Genomic DNA, 14,718 nt, shown 5'->3' with positions numbered 1-14,718 from the left:
GAAAAGAGAGGAACTCTAGATGAATTTAAAACACAATGTAAGGGCAATAAGGGGAGTAAGATGTAACAGAATCCTTGTAATTATACTGTAAGTCTTGTTAGTCTTTAGAAAACTTTATTTTCCAAATATTTTATATTAAGAAAACATTGACGTTACTAAAGATCTCTTCAAGGTAGGCCAGTATCAGTAAAAACAGAGTAATTAGAAGTGGCTTCGGAGGAAAAAGCATGAAGTTTGGGGATTTCAGTGAAATAGCATGTAAGTCTGAAATCTGCAACAGGAAGACTGTCTGGAAGAAAAAAAAAAGTGGAATGTCACTTTATGTAAAATTATTTTCCTGCCTTTAGTGACCATTTAGTAATAGAGTTATGTACTTGGGGTTCAGCTAGTGACAAAGAAGGGAAATTAGAAGATTTTGGCACAGATATTGATTCTTTATCCATTTAGACAGGCATGATAATGAATAATAAATACAAATCAGAATTTTCAAAAAAAGGAAAATTTCAAGTCTGCATAGTGAAGGCAGGAAGCTAGTATGATTCCACCCATTCATTTGATAGATGTTTACTGAGGGGAGTTCAAAAAGTGAATCTAGGATTATATGAACATGTCCAGGTATTATATGTAAAAGTGATCAAGGCTTTACAAAGGTTCAATAATTTCTCTGTCTATTGGAGAAAGAAATAGGTGGATGAGGCAGCATTTGACCAGGCAGAAGGAAGGCCAGAATCAGGCTAATGAGAAAGTGGCTCTGTGTGGCTGGAGATCAGAGGAGTCAGGTAGGCTGGGTCCAGTCCCCGCCCTGAACACTTGGCTGAGAAATTTGAACTTTAGTCATTTCTAGCATTGTTTGTGACATGTAGTGGCTCTTGCTAACTGGCTGAAGGGATGAATGAAGCCATTGATGTTTTCTTGAGCAGGCAACTGGCAAGCTCTAACTTTTTTTTTTTGTTAGGAAGGTTAATTTAAGTGGTATGTAGGAGGAATGAGAGGGATGGGGGACATTACAAGAGTTTCAGTCAAAAGCATGAGGTTAGTTACTGAGATAATCTTACTACGTGCTTAGTATTCCACTAGATGCTTCACATACCTGCTCCCAATAATTATTTCACCCTAATAACAACTCGTCAAAGAAGAAAGTTTATCATTTCCACTTTACTGTTAAAGAAACAGGTTTATATACCCTAAGTGCATGCAAAAAAAATTAAAAAATAAAAAAAGAAAAAGAAAAAGAAAAAAAAGAAACAGGTTTAACCGGGTACAGTGGCTTACACCAGCACTTTGGGAGGCTGATGCAGATGGATCACTTGAGCCCAAGAGTTCAAGACCAGCCTGGGCAATGTGGCGACCCCATCTCTACCAAAAATACAAAAATTAGCTGGACATGATGGTGCACACCTGTGGTCCCAGCTACTCAGGAGGTTGATGTGGGAGGATTACTTGAACCCAGGAAGTTGAGGCTGCAGTGAACCAAGATCGTGCCACTGCACTCCAGCCTGGGCAACAGAGCAAGACTGTCAAAAAAAAAAAAAAAGAAAAAAGAAAAAAGAAGAAAAGAAACAGGTTTAGAAAGGTTGAGTAACTTGCCCAAATGTAAAATCAGACAAAGAGCCTGATTCTAAAAAGGCACACCTTTAAAAATAAGGGGGAAAAAGGCTCTGTAACACGTTGATACTCTCTAAATGAGTATAATTTTAACAAGGGCAATGACAGAGAATGGAAAGGAAGGAAGAGATTTCCGCAGAGTCGGAGGATGTGGCAACTGAAAACAGTATGGGGACAACGGATAAGAAAAAGTCAAAGTTTCTAGCCCGAGTAACAGTATACAGGTGTGAACTCGGATTTGGAAAGGAAGACAGGAAATTAATTAAGTTTTGAACTTACTGTATGAAATGACAGCAGAACAGTCGTATAAGAGGAGGTGGTTCACTTTATCCAACAGATGTAAAGATCATATTGGGGAACAGGGGTTACCTGCAACACAGGCAGAGCTGGAAGCTTTGCTGGTCAGGCACATGATAATCTCTGGCCATTCTCTGGGGCTGTCCAGCCTTGGCAAGTGCAGCACATTTGTCTTCGGTTTTCAGGTTTCCCCATCCTATTTCTTTTTTTTTCTTTCTTTCCCCCTTTTTTTTGAAACAGAGTCTCGCTCTGTCTCCTAGGCTGGAGGGCAGTGGCCCAATCTCTGCTCACTGCAACCTCTGCCTCCCGGATTCAAGCAATTCTCCTGCCTCAGCCTCATGAGTAGCTGGGACTGCAGGAGCCACCACGCCCGGCTAATTTTTGTCTTTTTAGTAGAGACGGGGTTTCACTATGTTGGCCCAGCTGGTCTCGAACTCCTAAGACCTAACCTCTTTCTTCATCCTCTCACCTCGGCCTCCTAGAGTGCTGGGATTACAGGCGTGACCCACCGCGTCTGGCCACCCCATTCTATTTCTCATCTTCCAGTGCCTCTGCACTTTTCTGTATCTCCCTCCAGACTGAGCTGGAGCTCTCTTCACCTCGAGCTTGTATATATCTCTGAATCTGAGGCCATCACTATTTCTGACCCTCAAAAAGTATTTGTTGACTGACTGGCTTATTCCTGTTGTTGCCCTGGAAAAGAATTACCCTGCCCTATTAAGTCACAGTTTCTTCCTTCTTCGGGCAGCGCAGTTAATAACCTCAACACCAGGAAATTGTCTTTCTCATCACATACCAGGGTATTATTCATGCAGTTTACTCACTGTAAAGAGTTCCCTTGAAATAAAGCTAACAATTAGTCAAAGATTTACACATTTTCCAGGGTCAGTCAACTTTTTAACAAAGCCAGTGGGCTTTTAAAAGTGGTGGTGGGAACCCTTCTTTGCTTTTTCTGTTCCCGAAATACAAAAGTGATGGTAAATGCTTCAGAATTTCTCTGTGAGGGTGTCAGGCGTTGCACTCACGCTGGAGTTGGGGGTCTATGGTCCTTTTCTTGAACCAGCTTTTGCAGAGAAGTGGTCCTAGTGAGAGTATTTGTGTGGGAGGAGTTTGGCTTGCCAGCGGGGAGTGTTTGGATAATACTGGAGGAGTCTCTCGAATGCATCTCTTGCCTCCTTTTGAATAAGATACTTTTGAGGTCCACCCACCTGCCAAATTCCATTCTATTTTCTTCCCACAGGGAGTTCCCCCGATTGGGAAGGGCCGTTATTTCCCCCTAGCGTTAGGGAATGTGCAGGTCTGTTCGCTGAGGGGAGCCCAATTCTCGGGAGGATTTAGGGATCACCAGAGGGCCGGAGCTTTTTCCCGGTGGGGATTTTAAGGCCGCTCAGAGCCACGACCCGGAGCCACACCTAGCCAGCACCCCAATTCAGGAGGGCGGTTTCGCCTGGGCCCTGCTCGCGGGAGGCGGGGGCGGCGAATGAAGACCCGGGTGGGGCGGGGGCGGGGGCGGGGGCGGGGCGGCCGGGGGCGGGGCGGGGCGGGGCGAGTCAGGCCGCGGCCCGGGGGCGGGGCCAGGCGCGCGGCTCGCCCGGGCCTAGGCCGCTGCTGGGCTCCGCCTCGCCGGGCTACGCAGGCGGCGAGGCTGCGGCACGGGCCCGGCGGCACCATGGCGGCGGCGGCGGCGGCGGCGCCTGCTGCTGCGGCGGCTTCTCCCGATGCGCCGGCGGCGAGTGCAACGGCAGAGCCCGAGGCCGGGGACGAGGACAGTCGCGAGGTTCGAGTGTTGCAGAGCCTGCGGGGCAAGATCTGTAAGCGGGGGCTGGGCTGAAGGGACGCCCCGGCGGCGCCGGGCGCGGGGCTGAGGGGGCGGCGGGCGCGCGGTGGTGGCGGCGCCGAGCCGCGCTGGGAACGCAGGCCTGGGAGGGGGCCTGGGCTGGGCGCGGGCGAGGCTGGAAGGGGGTGTGTTGGGGGCGGCGTCGCCTCGAAGGGGCGGCGTGGGCCGGGGCTGCTTCTCTGGGGAGGGAGTGGGAACAGGGGATTGGCCTGGGGTGGGGGAGTCCCGGCTGCGCCGACGTGAGGGGCTCGGTCGTCCAGAGCGGCCTGGACACTGGGACGCCCGAGCCCGGGGCGCGGCCGGGGGCGCGGTCCGGGGGCGTGAGGAGCTTCCGGCCGCCCTCAGACGCAGGCCTCCGCGCGGCTGCGGGTGCTGGGGAGCGGCCCGGCGGTGCGAGCCGAGTGGTAATTACGCGGAGGCGCGGCCCGAGGAGGAGCGGGCGGGGAAGTGGGGCTGGCCCAAGGGGAGGGGGCTGCTCGTTTCCTGGGCTCGCGGGCCTGGGAGAGGTTGAAAAAGGCGCCCCGAGTTGCAGGAAACAGGCCGCCCTGGGGGCCCGAGTGGCTGCCGCGCGGGCTGTTCGCGGGTGAGCGCGCTGGGAGGGGCTCGGCCGGACACCTGTGCTCGCCCCACCTCGCTGCGGCGGGACTTGAATCGAGGGACGGCGTGGCGGACGGGACTTCAGGCAGGATGTAGTGGCTTCCTGTGAGCAGGTCTCAAAACACAGTCACTTAACCCGCGCTCAGCCCGCTTAATTCCCTTACTTCTCAGGCGTAAAATTGCCACATTAGTGAGCGAGCCGTACCAGTTGACTAAACAGAAAATATTGCTCAGAGTTCTCCGAGCCTTACTGTGGACAGATCATTTGAGTTCTGTCATTTGAACATTATATTTTTAAAAACGACCCTTTATAGTGTCAGGTTGCCATTTCTTTTCACAGTAGTTATTTAGACATACCGCTTTTATTTTTTTCTGTTGGCCAGAGATACCGATAAAACTTTTGCATTTGTCGAAAATGAGCGTCATTTTCCTTATGCAGTATTCTCAGATTGGAAACATGCTTCATGTTTCTTGTAAATAACCCTCAATTATGAGGGCGTACTTTTCACTTTGAAGAAAATTGACTTGCATTGAAGTGGCTAACAATTCTTTCTTGGGCAGGATGTAAAATTTTCCTCTCCTAGAATAGCCATGTTGTTAGTTGAGCTCACATTCTCCCACTTTTCCTCTTTTCAGGTTGTTCCCCCTTTCAGGTATTCGGGATTTTATGAAACCTCAGAAGCGAACATGTTAAATTTTCTTATCTTTTACCTGAAGTAGTCCTAGGGCTCTTAGGAGGCTACAGTTTTTAAACCTAGAAAGTGAAATCGATCTTAGTTCCCAAAATTACTTTCTAGGCCATAAAACCTTTTCAGAATTCATAATAAATTTGATTATTTTATTTTTTCTGTATCCTATTTGAGGGGAAATTTTTATTTTCAACTTTTGCATATGTCTAATGCAATATTTGGGAAAACTGTAAATAGGCCAAAGTTTCTCTTTTTATATGATTTTCCAGACTTTTACCACTTTTTGTTTTCATGCCAGTTGATGCTAGGCATTGTCTTTTGGAGCCTCACTGATACGTAACTGTAGGTTGTACCGTGGAACTGCATATACACATGTCTTGGAATTGAGGGTTAGGGTTTCCAGAAGGACTTAGTTGTCCTGTGCTTTTGTCTGCCCCAGGATAAAGACCACTAAGAACAGTTTTGTAAGTGAAACTTGGGTCTTCAAATTAAAAACAAAACAAAAGAGAAAACCACTTCGTTTCTATGGTTTAAAGCAACCCAAACTTAGGAGATTGATCATCTAGTTGCTGGGGATAATAATGACTGTTCTGGCCATAATTGAAGTATTATATCTGTTATCCTAGTCAGTTTCTTGCTTTTTAGGGTGCTTATCTTGTAGCTCAGGTTATGGAGTGTCTGTTTTGTAGGGGAAAAAAAAGTATTTGTTTACTTGTATACAGAAGCTCCCTTCCCATTTCTTTGTCCTCCTTTTAACTGATACAATCCACAGTTGGTTCACATTCAGAACCTTGTGAAGAGATGCCGTTTTCTGTTTCCCTGAAACTGACATGTGGGTTTTGTAGGGTGAGGGCTGAGGGGTTGGAAGAGTTATTAGCAGGTGCCAAGGTCACAGAAACAAGACGATGGTAGTTCTGACAAGATATTAAGCAGCTTGGGGAGGGTGTAACCATGTCAGCTTTTCTCTTCACAACAGTGGGAAACCTTGGACGAAAGCCTGATAGTGCCCACTAGGAGATTGCTGGCAGATTTTATACTACTGATTGGGAGCCTCTTTTCTGGAGAGCTAGAGATCTGCCGGGGCTGACAATTAGCCTGAAAGGAAATTTTCTTATTTCTGGATTTGCATAGGACCTTTCAACTGCAGATCACCCCAGTGAAAAGTGAGGATGGATTGGTTTATGTATTGTTTTTATTAATTCCCTTCCTTCTTATGCGTATAATTGTTACCTTAGTGAGCGAGCCATACCAGTTGACTAAATATGAAATTTTGTCTGGGTCCGGGGGCGTGAGTTTCACTCTTGTTGCCCAGGCTGGAGTGCAGTGGAAGGCTCTTGCTCACCACAATCTCAGTTTCCAGGGTTCAAGTAATTTTCCGGCCTCAGCCAACTGAGTAGCTGGGATTAAAGGCATGTGTCGCAATGCCTGGCTAATTTTGTATTTTTAGTTCAGGTGGGGTTTCTCCATGTTGGTTAGGCTGGTCTTGAACTCACGACCTCAGGTGATCCTCCTACCTTGGCCTCCCAAAGTGCTGGGATTATGGGCATGAACCACCGTACCTGGCCAGATTGGTTTACCTATCTTCAACATGATAGTCCACAACCTTCTTTAGGGATTTTATTCCTGTAATTATTTCCCCATATGCTTCACAAGGTGAAATATCTGTCAGTTGGACAGATATTTGTCTGTTGGACAAGAGGAAACTTAAACTGGTAACCAAAAAGGTGGAGGTCACAAAATAACAACATGAAACCTGAATATATGTAAAGGAGGAAGCCCCAATGCCCCTTTTTTGCTTGAGTGTGTGGGGTTTTGTTGTTGTTGTTTGTTTTTTTTGGGGGGGCCTGGTTTGGGGGAAGAAGGAGCATGCAAACTTGTTTCAGGTGTGCTAAAATGAACCCAGGGAATTCGGGATCTGCCTATGAGAGAAAATATTGTCAGTAACACTGGATTTGTTGCCGTTTGCTCTAGGAAACCATGACATCTGTGAATTGTCTGCTTCCTTAAACTTATTCAAGGGGTGAGTTTGGTTGCTTGATATCCTAAGGTTGTTATATGAACCCTTGATAAAGGAAATCGGTGTACTCTACTCCATTCTTTGGTCTGAACTCCCGTGTGGTGAGTAGCAGCTATGCTAGCACACCTGAAACACATTTGTATGCTTCCCTCCTCCCCTTGAAAAAACCCACACTCAAGCAAAAAAGAGGGACTGGGGCTTCCTCCTTTATATATCTCCAGGCTTCATGCTGTTATTTTGTGATTTCCTTTTTGATTAGCGCTTGTTAAGTTTCCTCTTGTCCAATTAAATTAGATTGTAAAAATGTTGTGGAAAGCACCCATGCCACCTTATGTGTGGGCTTTTCTACTCAAGGAATACCAGATTAATAAGAGAACCAAATGTGAAATTTTGTGTAAATTTTCAGATGTGTGGTACAGTGCAAGATCTGTGGGACCATGTGTTCCAAAACCCACTTGGTTTCTTTCTCTGATGTCTTCAGACCAAGAATGGCCTAGGGTTGTTTGGCAGAGTAGGGAGGCTCTGTAGGGCATGGTTAAGTGCTTGAGCTTAGAAGCCTGGTGAAGTTAGTCACCTGGGTTTGAATCTTCCCTTAATTTCCAACTTTTGTTAATGTCTTTGGCCCTCCATATTCTCATATATAAAATGGGGATAGTAAAAACACCTGTCTCACAGGATTGCCAGGAGGTTTAAATAAGCCTCCCTCCCCACGTTGCCCCTCCTTATCTCTGCCCACTCTTTCGCACTCCCCAGGATCTGGGTCATGCACGGACCATCTCTTAGGAAGGAGTAAATAGGAGATAAAAACTAATCTTTATCTGATGTTCTTGGCCAACATGTACTGGCATTTCCAGGTGTACAAAGCTGATTAAAATCTGAAGACCTATATTCTTTATACATTGTTAAATTAATCTTCATGTGGCGTTAGGCAGCTCATTTACCTTGACGCTTACCTTCCTCATCTTTTAATTGGGAATAGTGCTTTCCCACTATCCACTGTATACATGTTCCCTCTGCCTGGGATTGTCTTTCTTCTTTACCCCACCCCATATTTATGTCAGGAAGCTCCTGCTTATCCTTCAGAAGCCTGCTCTATGTGATCTCCTTCCCCAAACCTAAGACACTTCCAGCCCCATCTCTGGCCAGAGGGTGTTAGGCCTTTCTGCAGCTAGGGAATCACAATTACTTGTTTATTTCCTTGTTTATTATAGTGCATTTCATAGAAATCATTTGTTCATTTCTCTGTTAGATTGTGAGCTCTTTCAAGATAGAGTTTTCTTGTTCATTTTTTAAAAATCATCCCAGTGTAAGTACAGTGCCTAGAACAAAATAGGCCTTTAGGAAATGCCCTACTTCACAATGTTATCCTGCAGATAATTACTAGATATGAAAGTATTTTATAAATTATATACCTAAAAAAACGGGAAGATGTTAGTATTAAGAGAAACTGCATGGGTCTATATCAGGAAGTTCGTCCCTTTCAAAATCACAGTGCCCACTAAGCTTAGGTTTGAATTGATGCCAAAGTTGCCTCATTAGGAAAAAGATTACATTTTTCTTAATGCTCTGATTGCTTATTATTAGGGCATTTCAGTATTGTTACTAATTGGTCCTGGAGCTTGGAAGAGAAAATCCTGTAATCACACTTTACACATTAAGTGTTTTAATTTGACATGACAGGTTTAAATAAAACCATCTGTTTAATTCTGTGAAGTATAAATCAAAACATTTTATTGACTATCCAGTAGAGTTGAGTGAAAGAGATTAAAAAGGGTGTATTCATGCTAAGAGTTCATTTTTACCAGATATTTGAAATGAGATGATGAGTTATTTAGGATGGAGGAAGAATCCATCTTTCAGATGGATAGAAACGGAGGAGAAAAGGGTTCTTTGTAAAAGTTCACAGAGCAGTCTGCTAATCATTTGCTCTGCGGAAGACAGGAGGTAAACCTCAATGGGTTCATAGGGTTGTTTTTTTAAAACTTAGAACTCCCTGAATAGACCCTTAAGTGACTAATAGAGCCAGAATAAAACCATCGTTTTATCCTTTAATCGTAGCTGCTAATCCTATGTTAATGTGCTTTATGAAATTATTTGACAATAATATCAGATTACATGTTTTCGCTATTAATAAAGTTCTATTCTCTTTTGAGAACTGCAAACAAAATTTTGTTGTGTAGTTATATATTCATGCAAGTTAAGCTTTTTATGTGTATTAAGACATTTTTATGGCATCTCTTTAGCTTCGTATGTAATTTTAGTCATCAAAAATCCCTCTCTAAAGTGATAAACATTAAAAGGTTGTATCAATACACATACAGAGAACTATAAATGACAAATTTGCTTTTCTGTCATTAATGACAGAATGACTTTGGGCAAATTCTTTCACCTTGCTGAGCCCGTTTCCTTACTTGTAAAATGAGAGGTTTGGATGTGATCTTTAACACCCCTTCTACTATTTTGATTATTGTTTTTTAACTTGAACCATTTGCTTTAAGACAGTACATCAGACTCTTTATTTTAATGTTTAAATGTATTTAGTATACTCATTTTACATGGTTCGCTATTTTTAAAATATTTAAGATTTATTAGATAAGAATGTTTGCATTCTAAATTTTTTTTCTGTGACCAGTAATTCAGCAGTACATAAAACATATCTGAGAGTCTGTTAAGAGACAGTAACCTACTGGACTGAAATGGGCCTAAACTGTGAATTGGATGAAAAGATCCTATTTTTTCCTAAAGTCTATACTAAGCAATAGTTGTTTTTAGACGTCTGGATTCTTAGACAATTATAGAAATGTAAAGCTGGAAGGTAGAGAACATGAAGGTAGAAAAAATAAAGGTTCCTTCTCTTCATATTACAAATGAGGAATCTAGCATTCAGAGATACCGAGTGTCTCACAGTTTATGGCCTGTTGGGCACTAGTCCACTCTTATCAAATTTCTTTCTAGAATGCTATATGAGATTCACTTATTACTGTGAATGTTGCAAGTGTACTACATTTAATACACAGACATTATACTACCTTTTTGGTCATATATTGAGAGGTGGTAATAAGATTTTTCACTGTGCCATCTACACACTCTCACCTGTTCCTTCTTAAGAACTTTGTGAAGTGGATAGGATTAGTGATGAAGCTATAGTTATGACCTAGGTGGAGGTTGAAGTTGAACCTGGATGTTTACTTACTTATGCCGTGGTCTACCTCAGCTGTTTCCAGTCCTGACTCGCTGTCACCATCACCTGTGAACTAAAAAAATCCTGATGCCTAGGCTCTACCCCAGACCTAATTTCTGGGTTTCAAAAGTTCCATAAGGGGTGATGTTGGGCAGCTAGGATGGTGAATTTCTGCTTTTGTCACAAATAGATTAGCCACAAACCCTACCTAAATGATGTGCTACCATTTAAAAGGTACCGGTAGAAAGTTTTATGTAGTTACATTTAGGTTTTAGTCTGTTTGTGCGCACGCGTGCGCGCGCGCGCACACACACACACACACACACACACACATTGTATTCTGTTTGATTAGTTAATACAGACACTTGGTACAAAACTCAAAAGGGTGCAAAACAGCATATACATTGAAAAGTATTCCTTCCTTTCATTATCTTCTAGCCATTCCATCACCAGAAGCAAGCATTACCAATTTATTATATCACTTTTTTTGTGTGTTCTTTGAGAAATTAAGCATTTATAAACATAATGTATGTGCACTAATATATTACTTCCACCAACATAAAAATTGTAGCAAAATACATACATTTTTCTGTATCTTGCTTTTTTAAACGTAACAACATAGCTTGAAGGTTTTTCACATTCAGATATAGAGGGAGCTGCCTTATTTTGTAAACTACATAATATTTCATCTGACTGTACCACAGTTTGTTTAGCCAGTCCCCTATTAGTTGACACTTAGGTTTTTAACAGTCATTGCTATTGCAGACATTACTGCAGTGACTAACATTGTAAGCATGTCATTTTTAATATGAATGTCTATCTGTAGGATACACTTCTCGATGTTAAATTGATGAATTGAAGGGTATGCGCATTTTTACTTCGGAAAGACAGTGCTAAACTATGGCAATTTAAGCTCTCACCAGCGATGTATGAATGCCTACTTCTTTATACCCACATAGGGTGTATTTTAAAACTTCTTGATCTTTACTGGTTTGTGAAATAAAAAGGAACATCTGATTTGTAGTTTTAATTTGTACTTTTTTTTTTTTTTTTTTGAGATGGTGTCTTGTTCCATCGTCCACACTGGAGGCTGGAGTGCAATGGCGTGATCTCAGCTTACTGCAACCTCCACCTCCCAGGTTCAGGCGATTCTCCTGTCTCAGCCTCCTGAGTAGCTGGAATGACAGGCACCTTTTACCACGCCTGGATAATTTTTGTATTTTTAATACAGACAGGGTTTCACCTTGTTGGTCAGGCTGATCTTGAACTTCTGACCTTAGGTGATCCACCAGTCTCTCCTTCCGGAAGTGCTGGGATTATAGGCATGAGCCACTGCACCTGGCCAATTTGCGCTTTTAAATGAGCTTGAGGATCTCTTTATTTAGAAGGAGTCTCGCTCTGTCACCAGGCTGGAGTGCAGTGGCACAATCTTGGCTCACTGTAGCCCTCTACTTTCTAGTTCAAGTGATTCTCCTGCCTCAGCCTCCCAAGTAGCTGGGATTACAGGTATGTGCCACCACACCCAGCTAATTTTTGTATTTTTAGTGGAGATGGGGTTTCACCATTTGGGCCAGGATGGTCTCGATCTCCTGACTTCTTGATCCTCCTGCCTTGGCCTCCCAAAGTGCTGGGATTACAGGTGTGAGCCACCACACCCGGCCTTAATTTTTAAATTTTAAATTTTTGTTAGGCTTGAAATCAAGCTGTAGGATCTCTTCATATTTTTAAGAGCCAGTTTTTTCTCATTGTTTTGGTGTGTTATGTGAACTTGTCTATTTCTTTTGTCCTTTTTTTCTGGTGAGTTATCAGTCTTGGCTAAACCAAGACTGATAGATCAGTTTTGTTGGTTTGTAGGCATGCTTTATGCTGTAAGGAAGTAAGCTATTATTTAAAAATCTGTGCAAAGATTTAAAAAAATCTATACACTTTGGCTGATGCCTGAATTTATTCTTAAGTTGATTGTGAGATCCAGTCAGGGCAGTCAGTTGTTAGTTTCATCTACTTATATAATGTCTGATGGTCGAGAAATTGAGAAAGAACTGCTTGAGGAAAGATAAGGGAACACTTACAAACAAAAGTTAAAAGACAGTAGTTTGGGAGAAAATATTTGCAGTGTGTCCTTCAGACAAAGAAAATGTGTATAACACTTAATTCTTTGCCAGGCAGTTTTAAAGCACTTTATGCATGTTAACTAATTTAATCCTACAGTAACTCTAAAAATACCATTATTATCCCCATTTTACATATGATGAGGAAACAGATACACAATAGCCAGGCTAAGTAAATTGACCAGGGTTAAATGGCTAGTGAATGGTGGAGCTGCCAATTAGACTGGGCAAATTGGCTCTAGAGTTCATCCTGTTAACTCTTAACCTATCTCTCTATTTATTATGTCCAGATTATGTAAATAATTCATACAGACTTAAAAACAAAAGGCCATTAGAAAAATAGAGGATATGAACAGGCATTTCACAGGAAAGGAAATACAAATGTCCAGTAAATATGAAAATATTGGTTAAGTAAAAATCAGAGAAATAAAATTTTAAAACATCATCAATTTACCAAAAAAAAAAAAAAAAAAAAAAAAGAGGAAAGTTTATCTCAGTCTTTGGTGAGGGTTTAGGGAAATAAATATTTTCTCACTGTTTCTGTGAGTTTAAATTGGTAAAGCAATATTGGAGAGCATTTTGACTATATCTGTTAAAAATGTAAATGTCTATACTCCATGCATTTTTACTTCTATTTGCCCTACATCAACACTTACGTATTTACAGAGGTGGTAAATGCAAAGACGTTTGATGTTGCCTTGTTGGTAAAACAGAATAATTGGAGATGACTTAGATGTACGTCGGTAGGAAAATAGATAATATGTTCATACACATACTCTGTAGCAACTAAAAAGAATGAGGTATATCTGTGTTATGAAAGGAAAGAACTCCAGGATGTCTTGTTGGGTAAAAACAGCAAGTTGTTAGAGTAATATGTGTAGTATTATATGTGGTTTTTTTAAATTGCAAAATATTTTACCTTTTCTGCATGTAGATGGATAAATGCATAAAAAGAGGTCTGAAGAGTTGTACAGACAACAGTGATTGCCTCAGTGGTGGATAAAGGGAGTTAGTCTTACCTGTAATGGTTTAATTTCCTGTACAGAGTATATTACATTATGGAAAGTCTATAAATGAACTTGATACAGTATTAATCTTAAGCTTTGCCAGTCTCTCTTGTTCTACTTTGGAAGACTGTCCTTTCTGCAAAAACAAGAGTAACCAAATGTTAGGTTTTGTAACATTTTGAGTGCATATAAAAAGTCAACTTTTCTGTTAAGTTTTATTTTGTAACTTTTGATATAATTTCAAACTTAAAAGTTGTAAGAATAGGTGGAGGGGGGTGGATCGCTTGAGCTCAAGAGTTTCCCACCAGCCTATGCAACATGGCAAAACCCTGTTTCTTAAAAAAAAAAAAAAAAAAAAAAAAAAAAAGTAGCCAGGCATGGTGGTATGTGTCTTTAGCCCTAGCTATTAATATTTGGAATGAAAAAAACATATATATTTGGAATGCTCAGGCCAGAGGATCACTTGAGCCCAGGAGGGTGAGACTGCAGTTAGCCAAGATTACACCACGGCACTCTAGCCTGGGCAACAAAGTGAGACCCTGTCTAAAAAAAAAGAAAAGAAAAAAAAAAAAAAGGTAAGAATAATACAACAAATTCTTATATACTTTGCCTGTTTGACTAATCATTTATGTTAGAAAAACTTTTTAAAATGTTAATAAATTGTTTTAGAGAAATGTGACAAAAAGGTTCTGAACAATTTTGATCCTTTAAAATATAACATTTACGTGAGTGATGCAGAACATTTTAGTTTTGAATTTGTAAAGTTTTGTATAAAATATTCTTGGTAGATGGGGTGAACTAGTGTTTATTGAGTATTTACTGGTTTCCAGGTGCTGTGTTAAAATACTTAGAAAAGTATTTCATGTAATCCAATTCATGAAAAAGATTGTTGTTTCTATTTTAGAGAAGCAGCAGCAAACAGAGGTTATTTGCTCAGGACTGTAAGGGAGCAGAGCCAAGTTTTCATAAAGTCTTTATGTTACCAAAGCCCACATCCCTTTCTCTACCAAGCTGCCTGTCAGATGATATGTTGGAAGGAATTGATGAGTACATTTATATTGTCAAGAAGTTGATAATTATTCCTAAATTGGCTATGGTCTAATGCAATGCATATCCAATAAAATTATAATGTTTGAATGCTATAAGAATTTATCTTCGGGCCTGTTTTGGGGGTTCATGAAATTCTTTCAGCTGTCTAACTGCTAACGTGCGTTTGTATGTACTTTTGAGTGGTTCTTGAATATGTGTACACACACACACACACACAGGTATACACATACACAACTTTATATGCTCATGCATGCAACTTCTTTATGTGTCTAGGTGCCTTTTTTTTTTTTTTTTTTTTTTTTTGGTAGTGCAAGATTGATACGAGTCCCA

General features: G+C 41.5%; 1 protein-coding gene across 4 annotated transcripts in view; it reads left to right on the top strand.

The window, feature by feature from the left end:
- The first annotated feature begins 3,530 nt into the window (after positions 1 to 3,530).
- Positions 3,531 to 14,718, top strand: part of RASA2 (RAS p21 protein activator 2) — a 123,090-nt gene continuing 111,902 nt past the window's right edge. For 3 of the 4 annotated variants that reach the window (XM_039461886.2, XM_039461884.2, XM_039461885.2), the window contains exon 1: positions 3,538 to 3,713. In XM_039461886.2, coding sequence (XP_039317820.2) covers positions 3,572 to 3,713 — 142 coding nt within the window. In that variant the 5' untranslated portion in view covers positions 3,538 to 3,571. Of the gene's footprint in view, positions 3,714 to 14,718 lie in introns of all 4 variants that reach the window. The other variant, XM_074405827.1, reaches the window with a different exon arrangement.

Source organism: Saimiri boliviensis, chromosome 9 (assembly GCF_048565385.1).
Source record: "Saimiri boliviensis isolate mSaiBol1 chromosome 9, mSaiBol1.pri, whole genome shotgun sequence".
NCBI lineage: Eukaryota > Metazoa > Chordata > Mammalia > Primates > Cebidae > Saimiri > Saimiri boliviensis.
The sequence above is the reverse complement of the archived record's forward strand: the minus strand, read 5'-3'. Positions and strand labels throughout refer to the sequence as shown.